The 18,433-nt window shown below is 42.6% G+C and overlaps 1 protein-coding gene across 1 annotated transcript; it reads right to left on the reverse strand.

Annotated features, from left to right (window-relative positions):
• Window positions 1-1,544: 1,544 nt before the first annotated feature.
• On the reverse strand, window positions 1,545-3,050 carry Cyp8b1 (cytochrome P450 family 8 subfamily B member 1). Its single transcript, XM_027932068.2, has one exon. The coding sequence runs from the start codon at window positions 3,048-3,050 to the stop codon at window positions 1,545-1,547; it is 1,506 nt and encodes a 501-aa protein (XP_027787869.1).
• Between the last annotated feature and the right edge of the window lie 15,383 nt (window positions 3,051-18,433).

The following is an 18,433-nucleotide window of genomic DNA, read 5'->3' on the forward strand; positions in this document are numbered from 1 at the left end:
CATAGGGGGAGGATTATTAGCTTTGGATGAACATTCCTTAAATATTTACATGCCTATATACAGAGCTGAGCAGGGATGAGACCCAAAGCTTAAGGCAATAAAGGAAACATACAAAATGAAGGCAGAAATGCCAAGTTTTATGCTGCTTTCAGTTACCCACTGAGCATCTGCATGCCCAAGTAAAAAGTGAGTGCTTTTAGCAAAAGCAGCTTTTAATTCTCGTTATAAAGTCATGGGTCTAAAAATTAGCTGTGGGTAGGAGGAGAGGATACATTTCAGGGCCATTACAGGGGATTAAGCTGACTGGACAAGGGCCTAACTATATGTGGGGGAGGGCAAGAGAGGGTGAGGGTGTGCCTTTGGCAGTGGGATGTGGAGGAAAGTCCTGAGCAGAGAGAGGCAGGGAAATCAGGACGGAGTGTTCCGGACAATTCCGGACAGCGCTCAGGAGAAATGCTTTATTCTGGGAGGACAAGCTGGATCAAAGGTTGTGGTCTCCCATGGGGAGATGGAGGGTCTGGGGCTAGAGAAAGCTCCAACTTAGCAATGGTTGAGGTAACTACAGGGAGATTGAAACCACGCTGGGGTGGGGGTGCACAGAGGAGATGAGGGCACCAAGGAGGGACCTAGAATAACTCTTACATCAAAGGGAGCGTTTCTCTAGATCTGCGTGATAGCCACCACCCACCCTTGACTACTGAGTGCCTGGAATGTGTCTATTTTACATTGAGGAATGCCGCACTACCAGATTTTGAAGATAGGACAAAAAAAAAAAAAAGAAAAGAAAAAGGAATGTAAATTATTTCATTATTTTTTTTTAATATTGGTCACAAATTGAAATGTGAGTTCTTTAGATATATCGGGCTAAATAAACATACAAAAGAAATTTTACTTTTATATTTTTGAAAAATATATCTACTAGAAAATTTAAAATGACATACATGGCTTGCCTCATATTTCTATATGACAATACTGTTCTAGAGCCTGAGTTTCAGGGCCAGGATGTAGCTCAGTGGCAAAGCATTTGCCTCACATACATGAAACTCTGGGTTAGACCCCCAGTTCCAAAAGGAAAAGACACCCCCCCACACACACACACACAAAAAAAACCCCACCCCCACCTCCTCAAACCCCACAAACCCCCAAAAGGATGTGGAATAAGTGTCGTGGAACAATGTGGGGTGAGAGTTCCATGTTTGCAAGATGCCATGTTCTGCGTGGGAGCCGGTTTCTGTATGCAGGACTACTCAAGGCAGGCACCATGTCTCAAACTGAATTGCTCTTAGACATCTCCCCTTCTGCTTGGACTTCCTGCAAGAAGAGGGTTCTGCAGAACCCGTTGGGAGAGATGGTGTTTTAAAGGAAGAGTGGTAAACCTGACAGATGGCTAGGAGGTCAGACAGCAAGGACAACAGGATAGAGTCAGAGTGGCCATAGAACCAGAAGGAGGGATAGTCAGAGAGGGCCTGGAGCTGCAGAAGAGTGAGAAAAGGCGAGAGACCACAGTGGGCCCATCTGACCAGGCTTGGCTGCCTTGGCAGAGCTTATTCCATACACTTTAGGCGGTATCGGAAGCGCACATCGTGCCTGGGCTGTAAGGTGCCAAAGCCCCAGCGCTGTGGGTCCATAGAGGGCACAGGTGTATCAGGGTCCATCAGCTCCAGGTCAAAATATGTGACCATGATCAAAATAAAGAGTTTAATTTCACTGAGGGCAAAAAACCTACCAGGGCAGATGGAGACGCCTGAGCCCCAAGGCATGTTGTAGTGGTGGATCTTCTTGCCCTCCTTATAGAAGTGCATTTTTCTGCTGCCATTGGGGTTCAGGAATCGATCATACTTGAAGGTAGTGGGCTTGGGGTGGATGTCAGGGTCCATGTGCACTGAGAGGTAGGGGAAGAGAGCCACTTTATCTCCATGACGGAGCAGGTACTCTTGTCCATTGGCCATCTTCAAGATATAGTCCTTCTGTATTGCCCTGAGGAGGGTGGGTGAAGCTGCCAGCCTCAGGGTCTCCTCCATTACGCTGTTCAGCACTGGGGTGTGTTGTAAGGCGCTCAGTTTGAAGGTGAAGAACTGGGTGGCTTCCAGCCTGGCTTCACCTAGGACCTCAGTGGCCTCCTTCCTCACAGCCTGCATGGCTTCTGGGTGCTTCAGGAGGAACAAGAGAGCCCAGAAAGAGGTTGGCCCTGTGTTCCCTTGGGAAGCCCAGAGCATCATGAAATTGAACTTGTCCTGCATAGCTGGGGCCACTCCCTGCTCCCTCAGAAACTGAAGCATGTAGCATAACCAGCCGCTCACGCCATCCTTCTCCAGGTTGTGTTCCACAGAGAGTGTCTTGTGAAAGAGACGCTGGAGCTGGCCCACTTCTAGCCACTCCCGGGGACTCAGCAGAGAGTAGACAAACCTTGGAAAAAGAAGATCAAACCTGCGGAACTTCATGAATAGCTCTTCTGCCTGTAGCAGGTCCTGTGCCACGTTCTTTGTATAGCCAAACAAGCTCAGGTAACCAGCCTTGAACAAGGTATTGTAGCAGAACTGGAAGAGACCATCCTCATGCCAGAAACTGGCATCCAGACTCCAGCCTTTGGGCCCCAACATTATCAAGGACAGGCTGTTCAGCATGACCTTATTGAGATCCTCCAAGCTATCTCCCATCAGATGCTTGCTACTGGCTGAATGTATCATCTGGTGGTCCCCCTCTGTTGGTTGGTATCCAAATACCTTTCGTACCAGTTCTTGCGCATACTGCACAAAATCTAGTGTTCTCTCAGTGTCCTTGATGATGGGGCCAAAGGAGAGGGGATCCATTACAAAGGTGAAGTACTGGCCCCCTAGCTGCACTGTGAAAACATCCCCATGCTTGGCCCGCATTCCCTTTAAGAATTCAAACATATTCTTCCGGAAAGCTATGGCATGGCCCAGCCAGGGCACAGAGCCCTTGTCTAGAGGAGGTTCCTGGGGCTTGCGTCGTCGGAGTAGCCCTGGAAGACACAGGTATCCCACAAGGATCACCAGCAAGACTCCCAGCACTTGACCCCAGAGTACCATGGCTATGCTCCTGCAGGCTAAGCTCTGGTGTTTTCTGGATGCCAGAAGAGTTTTGTGAAGCTTTGACAGGTCGGGAATGCAAAGGTCTGTCCACCTGAACCTTGCTCTGTGGATGAAAATTGTGGTAAATAACCCTAGTGAGCTAGCACCTGGGAGAAATATATGCTCCTGATTTTACACGTGACTGAGCCTGATCAGGTGAGAGCAGGAGGAGGTGCCCAGAAGGAAGGTCAGAGAGAAACCTCTAGTTATGGCCACAGCCTGCTTACCAGCTGCATTCTTTGCTGTGAGCTGGCACTTTCTCTCTAAGCCTGGCTCGAGCCTACTCCTACCTCTATGACCTATTGACAGCTCATGTTGTGTTGGTCATCTTTTTGTTACTGTAATCAAAATAACTGCCAAGAACAACTTAGAGGAGGAAAAGTTTATTTTGGGTTCATGGTTTCAGAGGTTCAATTCACGTCAGCCTACTCCATCGCTTTGGGCCAAAGGTGAGGCGAAGCACCGTGGTGGAAGGGAATGGTGGAGGAAAGCTGCTCAGCTCATGGGAGCTCAAAAGCAGAGAAAGAAAATGAAGTACAAGGGACCAAATATAAACCCCCAAAGGTATGCCTCCAATGGCCTACTTCCTACATCCTACCTGCTTACAGTGGTAAGTATAGTAATACTCAACATAGTAATCTTTTCACAATTATTAATCAAATGGGTTTATCCACGGATTAGGTACAGCTCTCCCAATCTAATCATTTCACATCTCACCATTCCAGCATTATCTCATACATTAGCTGCCAGCGAATACATCAGATCCAAACCATAACACAAATCTTTATTTACTCACACATTCGTTTGCTAGCTCATTCACTCAGCAGATGTGTACCAAGCATTTACAAATTTTCATATGCACCCCTTTCTCATTCTTAATAGCTTCACTAATGCTCCCCTTCCTAGTTGGTTAGGTTACTTAACCTCACTGTGCCTCCATTCCTTCATCTGTGAAATGGGGACAGGGAAAAAGAGATACAACATGGAAAAGACTTAGAACAGTCCCAGGCTCAGATTAGTATTCCATACATGTCAGTTCATATACTGAAACCTCTTCTCATACTTCTACCCCGCTCCCCTGGCCCCCAGGGCCACTTTGTATTTATTGCTTCATCTTTCCCCTAGTCTGTCTTCCATTCTGGCGTCGAAGATCTTTTCTGGGGGTGGGTGGAGCCTTGTGGGAGTCATGTTTGATATTTGCTTCTAGCTGCATACATAGTCCAAGGCCAGGGAAGAATCAATGTATGTCTTTCCATGGTGGCTTTTGCTATCCTAACCCAGAGGGAAAAAGCAGCAATGCTGGGCTTTAGACCCTAGAAAAGCTGAGCAGGTGGAGGGGGGTACTGACTTCATTTGGAAGATACTGTGAGTGAATTTCATCTGAGGGGCTCACAGAACTTTCTAGACTGAGGATCCTTCAAGCAGAAGCTCAGCCCTTAGTCTCTGAGCCTCTCACCTGGAGCCCTCCCTCCCATTGGCTCCGCTGCCTTGTCTGTGCACTTCTCTAACAAAAAGTCAGAATACCAGAATTACGAGATGCCAAAGCCAATGGGGACCTCAACCAATAGCTTCCTTTTACCCCGAGGCTCTAGGTTCAAGTGCAGCAGGGACTTTCTCTGATAGCTGTTCTTGGCCTGTTGACCAGGGGTCTTCCAAGGGGTGTCAGGCCAGTTCCTGCCAGCAGGCTCACTGAAGAGAAAGCTATGACATTGACACCAAGGCTTTAGTCAAGCAGCCTAGCCTACTGGTGCAATTGATGTGGTTCAATCAGTTCTGAAAACCTCTAAATTATTCTTTAACTTCCTCACCTGCAAACAGGAGCTCTGGCTCCTCAGACAAACATCAGTCCTTATGCCTTCCTGATTGAGAGCTTCCTTGCTTGTGTAGTTCTTCTTGGTAGAGAGCAGGAACCATCCACATTCTGCCTCCAGGAAGCCCTCTCTCACTGCAGCTACAGCAAGAACTTAGCACTATCACTTCTTAGCTTTAGAATTCACAGTCAGAAACCTTGGGCCAAATCCATCGAGCTGAAATGCATTCCCTGGCTTTTAATGGGTGAAAGGCTATTTTACATTCATTCTTACCTTCGTTCATTCATTCTTGCCCATATCCACTTGTTCCCTCCTTTCTGGATTAGCCCTATCCATCCACTCAAAAGGTATTTATTGGTCACTTACTGGCAGAAACTTTGCTAAAAGCTGGAAATATAGCCATGAGTGAGAGAGACACAATCCCTGCCACTTTTGGAGTTTATGGTCTAATAGAGGGAGAAAGATATTAAATCATTGCCCAAATTAAATAATTGTGTTAAATGCTGCAAAAAAGGGCAGAGCATGAAAGGAGATGAGGAGTCAGGAAGTCCACGTGGATCAGGTGGTGATCAAGCACAGTCCTGGAGGGCTAGGAGACCAAGTCCATGTGTGCTGTGAGTGGCAGTGGTGATGGGAGGGGAGGTGCTACTCAAGGGACACTGACAAGTTTGTCCCAAGGTGCAGGAGCACTGCCCTCTGGGGCACTGTGGCTGCAAAGCTCAGAAAAGGAGTGAGTCTCTCCCAGGGTCTTTTCCGGCAGGCGTAGAGGAGATTCTGTCTTTGACCAGGCATAGAGGGGATTCTGTCTTTGAAACATCATGCGACAATGATTCCTGTAATGCCAGCCGGTCCAGCCACCTTCCTTACTGGTAGTGAATGTTGGCTCTTCCTCCAGCAGAGCCTGGCCTGTTCCTGGGAAATCTGCCCACGGGCTGTCAGCCTGCCAGCCCTGGGGACTAGCGATCCCCAGCTCCGTGGGAGGTTAAGGGCGGAGCTACGAGGGTGGGCGGAGCCCAGGAGGAACCACCCACACGCAAGCCGAGGGGGCCTCTAGGTGTGCTAGAGGGGGGCGCGAGCTGAGGGCAGGAAGGTGGGTGATGCATTTCCGGCTCTGAAGACCTCCGGGACAGCAGGCCTGGACAGGTGCTGGGGTCCTGTCAGTGCCAGAGGCGACCTGGCCGCTGGTCTGCGGTCTTTGCGCCCAGGCGAGGTGTATCTGTCAGTCGCGGGGCCAGCCGGGAGGGGATGGGTCCGGGGCTGGGGAAGGGCGCGAGGAGGGGACTGATTCCTCCCCTCCACGGTCGCTGCTCTCCACGGGCGCGCTCAGCCAGGTCATCTCTTCAGTCCACAGCCCCGGGAGTTTTCATCGCCCAAGGTCCGCGGGAGCGTCTTTTTGGCTGTCCTGTTGCATGTTTTGGGTGCTCTGTTCTTGCTCACTCATTGGCTCATTCCGTGGAGGGCAGGAGGGTGGACTGAGTTCTCTAGACTGGGCCCAAGTGGGTCTCTGGTCCCGTCTGATCTCGTCTTTTGAGTTGCATATATGATCCAGAATTTTGAGAACCGACCGAGAATTCTCTTAACAGGCTCTGGTTCCTATATAGGAATTCTTTGCTGTAGGCTTCTGCTCTCTCTTTAGTCCTTTTTGTGCCTTTTTCCAACTCTGGAATATATTAACTGTTCCCCCAGGGTGTGCCACCTTCTGCTCACTGCTTTACCCCTCATCCCACCCTCGGAGTAATACTGTTGAATTGGAGATGCAGAGGAGAAATCATTTCACCCTGCCTTTAGATCAGATAATGTGCGTTTTCTTTTTATGGCTCCTTTTCCTTTCTAGCTTTTCATGTTCCTCGCCCCCCACCGCACTCTCGCTCACGAAAAAAAGAAAAAAGAAAACCCCTTCATGGCAGCTAGGTTCTTGACAGCCTGGCTCAAGGCTAACTATATTTATTCGTAGCCTGCCTCACATATACCAGGCGGCAGTGAAGCCAATGTAGGACATCAACGACAAATTTGGTTTCTTCCCTCAGCTCTCACTGACCCATGACATGACTTGGACCATTTCATTTGATCTCTTTGGGCCTTGCTAATCTGATGTGGCACAATAGGAGACTGAATTTGAGATACTTGTTAGTAAAATACTATTACAAAGGTGTCAGGTTGTGTATTCAATAAGAGGCTAAGAGATATGAGAGCATATAGTGGGAGAGGATGAAGGGATAGGGTTTATGGTTCTATGAGCACCATCCCCACTGCCACCAAAACCATCCCCATTCTTATTTTGAGAACTGTTCATGACCTAGGCATTATGTTAAATGTTTTACACATATTAGGGCATTTAATGTTCATATTAACCCGTGGCAGGGAGTACCCAAGACTATCCTCACAATCCATTCCCTAGAAGAATTCATGGGACTCAGCATGTGTATATTCATGCTTAGGATTTATTCCAGTTGTATAGTAAGGACACATATCCAGATGATAAGGGGAAAAGAAACAAATCGAGTGTAGGAATCCATGTGAAAGCTTTCTAATGCTTTCTCCCTCCGGTGATGATCACACAGTGCTCACTCCTAGCAATGAAAATGCAGCAACATGTATGTCACATCTGTAGCCAGGGAAGTTTGTGAGAGAGTCAGTGCCCAAGGACCCTCTGCCTAGCACCTACCAAAATTCCAGACTCTAGGAGGAAAGTAGGTGTTCAGGATGGACCATATTGTTTATGTAAATAGTCTAGGCATAATGAACTAACACTATGGTTAAGTGTAGGTGTATTTTAAGTGGAGTTAGATGAACACATGTTGTCTGGGAAGGATAATTTTAGGAGCATGTTGGAAGATCCCAGGGTTACATTAAAGAAGTTGACAGAGGGAAAAACACCAGGAATCTGCTCATCTAAACAACAATTATATTGGTAGAACTGTTGGAGGTGACTTGTTTTGAATTCTAGAGTCTATTTGGATGCTTGCTGCTTCCAGAGGGAAGTTTGACTGGTACTATGCTGTGGTAGTACCAGTTGATTTCAGCCTTTTGCATGGTAGCAGCTACCCACCCCCCAAGTCTCATAGCAGGCAGCTGCAGCATGTTTCCAATGTGGCTTGCTAGAGCCAGAGTGCACTGGGGCCAGAACCCCTGTCCTCCAAATATCAGGATTCTGTGTTGTAATTGCTGGTTCCTGATCAATGAAATGTAAGCACAGAAGCTGGCTACCATTGTTTGGAAGCAGTTTCCAGAACACTTAAAGCAGCTGTACGTGTGTGTGTGTGTGTGTGTGTGTGTGTGTGTGTGTTTAATTAAAAACCAATTCTGAACATGGGGCTGGTTGGAAAGCCACTAGGCATACCCAGGGAAAGACTTGGGTTCAAAAAAGACCTGAGAAAACCTTAAACTTCTACTTAAGTCTGTTTCCTGGCAGAGAGATACCCTAAATAACTTAAAAAAATTAAACTCTGAGATAAGCAGGGAGGATATGGTTTCCAGAATTATTCCAGTATATGAATATTCCAGATTCAAGTGTCCAGGTTCAAAAATCACAACAAAAATTAACAAAAGCTTATGAAGAAACAGGAAATTTAGGCCATTCAAAGAAACAAGATAAATCAATAACAACAAAAAATAACCAGAGGAAGCACAGAAATTGGACTAAATAGACAAAGATTTTTAACAACTGTCTTAAAAATACTCAAAGGGCTAAAAGAAAACATGGAAAGAAAGGGAAATGATATATGAACAAAATCAAAATATCAATAAGGAGATAGAAATTATAAAAAAGTAATCAAAAAATTCTGGAACTGAAAATAAATTCATAACTGAAAGGGAAAATACACTAGACAGATTTAAAAATGGATTTGAGCAAGCAGAAAAAATTCAACAAATTTAAAGATAGGACAACTGAAATTATTGAATCATTAAAAAGAGTGAAGAACAGTGAACAAAGCCTAAGAGACTTACGGAATGGCATCAAGCACACCAACATGTACATATAATGCGAATCCTAGAAAGAGGAGAGAGAGGCAGAAAATCAGGGAAGGGTTGAAAGAAAAAATATTGGAGGAAATTTATGTCTGAAACTTCTCAAATTTGATGAAATAAATGAATACAAATCCAAGATCCTCAGCAAACTCCAAATACAATAAACTCAGATTCACATTGAAATGCATTATTATCAAGTGGCCGAAAGTCAAAGACAGAGAAATGTGAAAGCAGTTAAGAGAGAAGTCCCTTGTCACATCCATGAGGTCCTAGATAAGGTCATCATCTGATATCTCAGAAAGCATGGAAGCCAGAAGGCAGTGGGTCGATATATTGGCTGAGGGTGGGTGGGTGGGCAGAGTTAGAGCAGAAGGAGGAGGAGGAGGTGAAGGAAGGATGGAAGAGAGGGAGGGAGGGAAATGAAAAGAAAGTAAGTCTATTTGGTAAAACTGGCCTTCAAAAATAAGGGAGAAGTTAAGGCATTCCCAGATAAATGAAAAATGATGTAGGTTGTTACCACTAGACATGTCCTACAAGAAATGCTACGGGGAATCCTTCAGGTTGGAATAAAAGTTAACTGGATAGTAACTCAAAGTTGTATGAAGACATAAAGTCTTTGTGAAAGGTAAGTACATGGACAATAGGCAATAATAAGACCTAGTATTGTAATCTTGATTTGTAACTACTTTAAATTTTCTAAATGACTTAAAAGACAAATACATACCCCTTCAAATCCATTAAGAAGGCTACTATTTAAAAATATATAGAAAATAACCAGTGATAAGATATGGAGAAATTGGAAGGTTTGTGCTTTGCTGGTGAGAATGTAAAATGTAGCATGTGTGGAAAATGCTATGGTTAAAAAATTAAACAGAATTACCACATGATCCTGCAATTTATCTTCTAGATATACACCCCAAAGAAGTGACTTAAGGTATTTGTACACTTATGTTTACAGCAGCATTATTTACAACAGCCAATAGGTGGAAGCAACTCAAGTGGCCATTGCCAGATGAATGGATAGATAATATGTAGTATTGTACATACAATGGAATATTATTTGGCCTTAAAAATGAAGGACATTTTGGGCTGGGGTTGTAGCTCAGTGGCAGAGCACTTGCCTCACACATTTGATCCTCAGCACCACATAAAAATGAATAAACAAAATAAAGATATTGTGTCAATGTATAACTTAAAAATATTGTTAAAAATGAAGGGCATTTTGTTTTGATACTAGCTATAACAGAGATGAACCTTGAAGATATGCTACATGGAATAAGCCAGTCATAACAAGACAAGTACTATGATTCCTTTCACAATAGTTTCCTAGACTAATCAAATTAAGAGAGACATAAAGTAGAATAGTGATTTCCAGAGGCTAGGAGAATAGGGCGTAAGTGCTTGATGGTATAGTTTCAGATTACAAGAAGCAGGTTACAAGATACAAAGAAGGACATTATATATAACTAAAATATTGGGGCTGAGGTTGTGGCTCAGTGGTAGAGCACCACAGCACCACATAAAAATAAAATAAAACAAAATAAAAGTATTTGTTCATCTACAACTAAAAAATAAATTAAAAAATAAGAGGTTCAATACAGCAGAAAGGGTAACAGTTATAACACATCTACTAATAGACTCTTAAAACACATAAAACAAAATTGATAAAATTGAAGGGAGATATTTTTACAAAAACTATGGAAGACTTTTAAAAATATATAGACCAATCAGAGGATAAATAGGAAAATAGAGAATGTGAACATCTCAGAAAACCAACTAGACTTAACAGATGCATATGGAACACTTTACCCAACAACAGCAGATGATATATTCTTTTCAAAAGTACATTGAACATTTTCCCAGAGAGACCAAACATTAAGCCACAAACAAGTTTTAGTAGATTTAGAAAGACAGGTATTATATATTTCTTCTCCAACCACAGTGGGATGAAGTTAGAAGCCAGTAATGGAAGGAAAAGAAGTAAAAGATATCAAAATTAAAAAGGAAGAGGTAAAACGATATTCAAAGATAACATAAACCTATATACAGAGTATCTCAAAAGAAACCAAAAGAGAACTATCAGAGCTAAAAAAAAAAAAAAAACTTATCAAAATTGCAAGGTATCAAATTAAAACACAAAAATCAGTTATGTTTTTATATACCAAAATGAACAAAAAGAAAACTAAGAAATCAATTTTGTTAAGAATACTTAGAACTAAATCTAACCAAATTGATGAAAGATTTATATGCCATGACTACAAGACATGGCAGAAAGAAATTCAGAAGATCTGAATAAATGGAAATATATCCAGTGTTCATGGGCAGGAAGACATTTTAATATCATTAAGATATTAATACTGCTAGGCATGGTGGCACATGACTGTAATCCCAGTGACTCAGGAGGCTGAGGCAGGAGGATTGCATGTTCAAAGCCAGCCTCAGCAAAAGAGAGGCACTAAGCAACTCAGTGAAACCCTTTCTCTAAATAAAATAATAATAAAAAAAAAAATAGGACTGGGGATGTGGCTCAGTGGTCAGCTGCCCTGAGTTCAATCCCCGGTATCCTCCCCCAAAATATGTTAATACTACCCATAGTGATCTACAGATTCAGTGTAATTCTGATCAAAATTCCAACAGCCTTTTTCACAGATATGGAGAAGCTGATTCTTAAGTTCATATTGAATTGCAAAAAAGCACTTTGTGTTACTCTGTACCTGATACTATATCAAAATAATAATTTATAAACACAAATTTATTGTACATAGTTCTGGAGGCTAAGAAGTCTAATATCAAAGTACCAACAGATTTGGTGTCTGGTGAGGCCCATTCCTCATGGATAACACCTTTTTGTTGCATTCTCCTATGGCAGAAGGGACCAGGAAGCTCCCTTCAATCTCTTTTATAAAGGCGCTAATCCCATTCATGAGGATGGAGACCTCATAAGTTAAATCAGTTCCTAAAAGGCCTTACCTCTTAATACTACCACATGGAGATTGAGCTTCAGCATGAATTTTATTTTCTTTATTTTTTTGTTACTGGGGATTGTACCAAGGAGCACTTTACCACTGACCTATATCCCCACTTCTTTTTATTTTGATACAGGTTTTCACTAAATTGCTGAGAGTCTCTCTAAATTGCTGAGGCTAGCCTTAAATTTTCTCTCCTGTTTCAGCTTTTGAAGTTGATAGGATTATAGGTATGTGCCTTTGCACAAGGCTCAACATGAATTTTAAAGGAACACATTCAGACTACAGCACTCTGTCCTTGACACTCCAAAATTCATGCCTATCTCACATGTAAAATGCATTCATTTCATTTTAATAGTTCCATGTGTCTTAATAAATTCTAGAATCAACCCCAAAACCTAAAGTCCAGAGTTTCATTTAAACTAGATGTGGCAAAACTCAAAGGTGCAACTCATCCTGAGGCAATTCTCTTCCTGTTGGAAGTTTGTGACATCGAATAAATTATGTGCTTCCAAAACACAATGGTGGGACCAGCCACAGGATAAACACTTCCATTCCCCAAAAGAGAAACAGGAAATTTGAAAAGGATAATAGGTTATAAGTAAATTCAAAATTTAAAAGGGAAAAGAGCATTAAATTTTAAGGCTAGAGAATCATCTTTGACCCCATGTTCTACCTTCTGGACCCATTGGGGTGATGGTCCGGTCTCAGGGCTCCAGCTCACCTCACCCCCACAGCTTTGCTGAGTACAGTTCATGAAACAGTTCCCTTGGGTTGGTGTCTCATGTGTGGCCTTCCTAGGCTGGAGTTGCCCACAGATGGGTCTTCTAGTCTAGGATCTTGGGAGTGGTTCTGCCACCGTGGCTATACTCCCAACCTGTGGTGCCACCAGGACTGAATAAGGAACTGGATCTGCAGTCCAACCTGGCAGCAGCAAGATGGGGTGAGTTGGCCCTGTTTCCCCAACTGGCAGAAGAGATGAAAATGGAATTGAACTTCCACCTCATCAAGCAGCAAAGCAGCAGAACTAGGCAATACAAAGCAGTACTAGCTGGTACTTTGGTTTTTCTGCTGGGGAGGAGTCATGGGGTCCCAGTGAAACCTGACCTTCCACCCCCATCTGAGACATAAGTAGTATGGTATGGAACACTGCTAGCTGCCACTCTATTCCCCCAAGCTCTAACCAGTGTCAGTGGAGTCAGGCAGGGCATAGGACTTCTACCCTCACTTCAGTAGTGTACAACTCAAGATCATCAGTTGAACTCTTAATTTGACAAGTCCCCCTCAAAAGTGCTTCCCACTTAAATATAATGTGTAATCATGAGGTTCAGGAATGGAAGAAGGTCCCAGTTGGCTGCAAGAGTCCCAAACCACATAATTCATCATTCTCACCCTATTTTTCTTCTCATGCCTATTCCTGAGAAACTGGACTTCTAAAATTTGAAAGTAAGAAACATGAGCCAGGGAGTGGGAGAAGAATGTGTTTGTGTGTTTATTGCTATTGTCACACAGATATACTTACTGGATGTGGGCAGTTACAGATTATGATGATGATAGTGATATGAATATGAGATGATAGCTCATGAGGTGGTTTTGGCATGGCCCACATGTCAGGAGGGAAGGAGATATTCCAGGATGCTACAAATTGCATAAGAAAGGAACTACTGGGGCTAGAGTACGTTCAGTGTGTGCTTAGCACGCATGAGGCCCTGGGTTGAATTCCCAACATATACATGGGTATGCGCACATACACTAGAAGTCCGGAGCTAACTAGGGATGAGTCTTAGTGTATTGCTGAGGTCCAGCCCCGGTGGTAAGTAGAGGGGGAGTAGTGGGATTCCAGGGGTCCTGAAGGAGGAGTGACGTCAGTGAAAGAAGAGTCGACAGGTTGCAAGTTATGAGCAGCCTCCAGAAAAAATCTCTGCTGCCCCTGGACGGATCTTTATTTTTATACCTTTTTTTACAGGTGTTTTTTTTTTAGGTAGTTAATGGATAGCTTCAAAGCTCGAAACTTTTTGATTTACATAATTTTCAAGAGTTACAATCTTTTCTGACATACATTGATTACCTAAGATATTGAGTACATTATTCAAAATATTTTTTCTGTAACCTTAGTCAATCATGATTAAGCTTTTACGTTTTCACCTCAATCACTAGGTGCTAGGCGACGCAACTGGACTACATGACTCCTGACCTATTATTCACTTCTAACTTTAAAGCATACCTATAATTATTTCATTAACCTTAAACTTTAAAGCATACTTATGATTATTGGTAAGCTTTCTTACTTCTAAACTAAAATCCCAGTAAACACACTTAAAGTAGTGAAAGTCTATTATTTAAAAGCCTACTACTCTGAAGTGCCTCTAAACTATATCTATGTTATGCCGCAGTCCGGCTGCAGCAAAATAACCGGGGGGTGACGAATAACTTGTGTACGTTGATACAGCAGGAGTAGGAGCCGTTTATTGCAGGACAGGAGCAGTATTTATACATTCCACACAGCTTATCTAATTAGCATAAACTAGATACATCAGTCAACCAATCAGGAATCTCTACACTTAATGGCTCGGTTTTGTTACTTCTCAAATCACTCCCTCTGACATTTTGCCAGGCACCATCCAGACTTGTTTACGAACTCTAACATTCCCCTGGCAGAATGCCAGGTGTTATTTTGACTTGTTTACAGACTCTAACAATGTTAATTTTACATTATTCTATTTTTAATTTCCAAGGTAATTTCTTTTTTTTCATATGACCTATTCAACTGCTTTCTTAAAGAACTTCCTTGATCCTTGGTCAAAGCACACCAATTCTTACGTCTTAGTAATCTTTAACTAAAGGGCATGCTTTACACCTCAATCCATTTGTCATTTATATTAACTATGTGTTTTCCATTTTCATCATTAGTTTCTGTTTAAGGCAAAGGAGGGTCTATTGGTTGGAGGAATGTATTTTTATTAGCCTCTTGTCCTCAAAGAGGATACCATAAGCTACATAGATGGTCTTTGTACTGTTGGCACAGCAATTGTTTTTCTGTAACTAGGCTATTGTGCAAGTTGTGGCTTTAGCATGGGGTTAGGTGGGGGCTAATGTAAATTGTTAACCATGGGATAAATATTTCTGTTGTTTAGGCTTCAGGAATAACACCATTGTTTGTATCCTGAGAGGTATTGAAACACATCTCATGGCGTGTCTCAATTATATCCTTAGTCTCATTCTGGGAATTTTCCTGCAATCTCAGGCAATACAATTGACAGGGCAATACAATATGCCCTGTTATCCATATCATGAGTATCATAAACAAAACACTTAACATTCCTAATGGTTCCAGTTTCCAGATGGTGCGGCCCTGACGCAGCATCCCCCACACTGTGACCCTGTCAGACAGCAGGTGCAGGAAGGCCTTCACCAGTGTATGGTGTGGGAAAGACATGGGGAGGGTTAGGGAAATGGTGAAACAATCGTCAGAGAGACTGGTCATATTGATTTTGGCTGTGGAAGGTAAGGAACAACCCTAATTGGTAAGAAAAGAATATCTTCAGCCCTGGAGGAGTCAGGATCAGAGGGAGGGACCATTAATTTCTTTCAGCCATTTTCTGCAAGATATCTGGTCAATTTAACCCAGTCTTCTGCCACCACTCTCAACCACTGGCCAACAAATAATCTTAAATATTTTCAGAATCATCCCAGTAGGCACCAACTCCAGATGGAATACTCTCAGCAAGAAACAACAGAAGAAGGTTAACTTTGAAGACCGACAAATTTCTCTTTAGCCTCATTCTGATATTTTTGGTCTCTTTGGATGCTTTCTCAAAGACTACTTACTGTTTGAAATTCTCTAGCACAACCGATAGTAGACAGTTACACTGCTCTGGATTCCCTACTAGTAATTTTCAGGTGGGGCATGTGCCATTGCCAACACCTGATGAGAACATATTTAGCTGGCATGGTTCCAAATGGGAAGCCTGGCTGTGGTCTACCCTCCAGTGGGCCTCTTTAAATCATAATTGTAGTCACTGTAGACCAAATTGCTTAAGAGAATTGGATTTCATCAAAGCCCCTATCAGTAAAATTAATTAGACTATCTTATGAACCTAGGTGGTGTCTTGTGAGCCTGGGAATTATTAACTGTATGTGTAAATGTTGAGGTGGAGTTCTAGGGGAATGCTTCTACTATGCTACCTTGGCTTTCTTGTACATCCTATAGATAAGTCATGCTGGCAAGGTATGAACTACAGCTAATCTAAGTCTTGAAAGATTATCTTGAGATCCTTCCAGAACACGAGAGAGATGAGAGGAGATTTTTAAGGTGTTCTCCCATTCCCTTCCAGGTCTTCTGCCCACTCTCACCAGGCTTCATGTTGAAATTTAAACCCCCTTGAGAGGTATTCAGAGGATGGAAACTTAATCTATGATATTTAGAAGTGTTTAGTTATATTTTGAAAAGGGATTATATTTAGATAAGTTCATTAGGGTGGCTAAACATTGAATGCTGGTGATTTTATAAGAAGAGTGAGAGAGACTAGACACACAGACACACACACTTCTTCTTGCCATGTGATACTCTGAGCTGTATCAGGACTTTGCCAGAAAGAAGGCCATCACCAAAGCTTTTTAAACGTTGTACCTCCAGAACTCTGAGCTAAAACAATCCTCTTTTCTTTATAAAGTAGCCTGCCACTGGTATTTTGTTAGAATAAAAAGGACTAATATATTTCTTTTTGGTGCCTGGGCCAAATACCTGGGGAGCTGGCATATTTGACTAGTTTTGTTATCTATTTTAATAATACATTGTTTGAATCTTAAAAAAAATGGCTTTTTTTTTAACCTTGCCTGCTACTGTGTGTTTTTACAGAAAGAATAGTGGAAAGAGTAAAAATATGGCCAAGTAAAAGAGACTATTTATTCCTCTCCTCTTTAGTTTTCCAAAAGTTTTGAACCAAAACACTGCTTATAGCAAGAGAAGATCTTCCTGGTGGACCATGGCTGAATAATCATACATCTCAAAGAGTTTCTTATTCAGAACTAAAACCCTCTGAGTTGTTTTGTCACCAAGTACAGTTTTCTCCATCTTGTTCTCAAGAAAACCATGGGGGCCTTTGTCATATTCAATCTACCTAGTAATTATCCCCATGGTAAGAATCAATATTTCCTTCTAGCACTCACAGGCTATCAGTTAGGGTCCATTTATGAGCCTCCTCAGTACCCTCTTGAAAACAAACCAGCCCTGGAACCCATTGAAGGTTTCCTTTGCACTGTATTTTTTTTTCTTTCATGTTCTGGTAAGTATTTAGTATCTGGGGAACTTTTTTTGTAAGGCACCTGAGCATCTCAGCCTGTGCACTTGAATTCCTGTGAAATAGAAATCTTCCTACTGTGCTCACCCTGGCTATATGAATGGATAATGACTAGCCCATATAGGAAAACAGAACTCTACCTACAATTTGAATCAACCAGTCCATGAAGCCAAGTCTCCCCCCCCCCCCCCACCAATAACCACATCAGGAAGTCAAACTACTACTTGTATCAGCCAGTCCAGGAAGAAAAACAATGACTCCTGTTGCAATCAGCCCCAAACAGCAAAAGATTTGATTAATAACTGACAAATTCCTTAATTTTTGCCCCTGCTTCCAACTTGGGACCAACTAGAGAAAGTCAAATATGCTCCCCTAACCAATCACTTAAGATGCTGGGGTTCTCCTTTGAGAGTCTCTAGCTTTCCAGGTCAACAAGTCCCAATTAGTATCCACCTGAAGTTTTCCCTCTTTATCACTATAAAGCTCTCCCTGATAAAGCTCTCTTCTGCCTGATTTTCAGTCTGCCAGATGCAAGTGGTGGTGGCTGACTCCCTTGCTGTAGCAAGTTCTGAATGAATAGTGTTTGCTTGTTCTGATTTGGGTGGTCTTCATTTGTTGCCACAATTCTGTTTAAAATTTTACCTTCCTGGCATGCTGTGTGATGTTAGGCAATCCATTTCCTCTCTTTCGACCTTACATTTGTCAACTGAAGAAACTGGTTCCACATGTAGTTTTCTTCTATTGAACAAATATTCCTTGGTGCTTAAAGAACTGAGGCTCATGGTTGTGAAACAAATGGTGAGAATTTGAATTGGTCCCTCTTATAGTATTGCAATTAAGTCTACTTATCAAACAATGTTCATGCCCTGATGTTATATACTTGTATCTATCCATAAACATGGTGATACTTGAAAAAAAAAATTAGGCTCCCAGAGATGCTAGACATTGTGATATTGGTGGTTATCGGTGCAGAGTCCTGCTTCCCCACATGTTGAAGTTTGAACACACATGTTGAAGTTTGAAGCACACCGAGGCAAGATCTAAAGCAGGGTTTATTTAAAAAGGGGTGACATATACTTCTTCCAGGAGGGAGAAGGGGGCCATGGTATCCCAAAAAGCGAGGTGTTCTGCCCTTTTTGTGTCCTAGGCTTTCTTTATTCTCCTGCCTCTTCCTCCTTAACTTTCTCCTTCCTGCGACTAGGCCCAGGAATGCTCCACGGGATTGTCAAAAGGTGGGAAACAGGGGGGTTGAAGGGGGAAGGGCAGGAGGGAGTAGCCAAGGACCCATAAACAAC

The sequence above is a fragment of the Marmota flaviventris genome, chromosome 1 (genome assembly GCF_047511675.1).
Source record: "Marmota flaviventris isolate mMarFla1 chromosome 1, mMarFla1.hap1, whole genome shotgun sequence".
Classification (NCBI taxonomy): domain Eukaryota; kingdom Metazoa; phylum Chordata; class Mammalia; order Rodentia; family Sciuridae; genus Marmota; species Marmota flaviventris.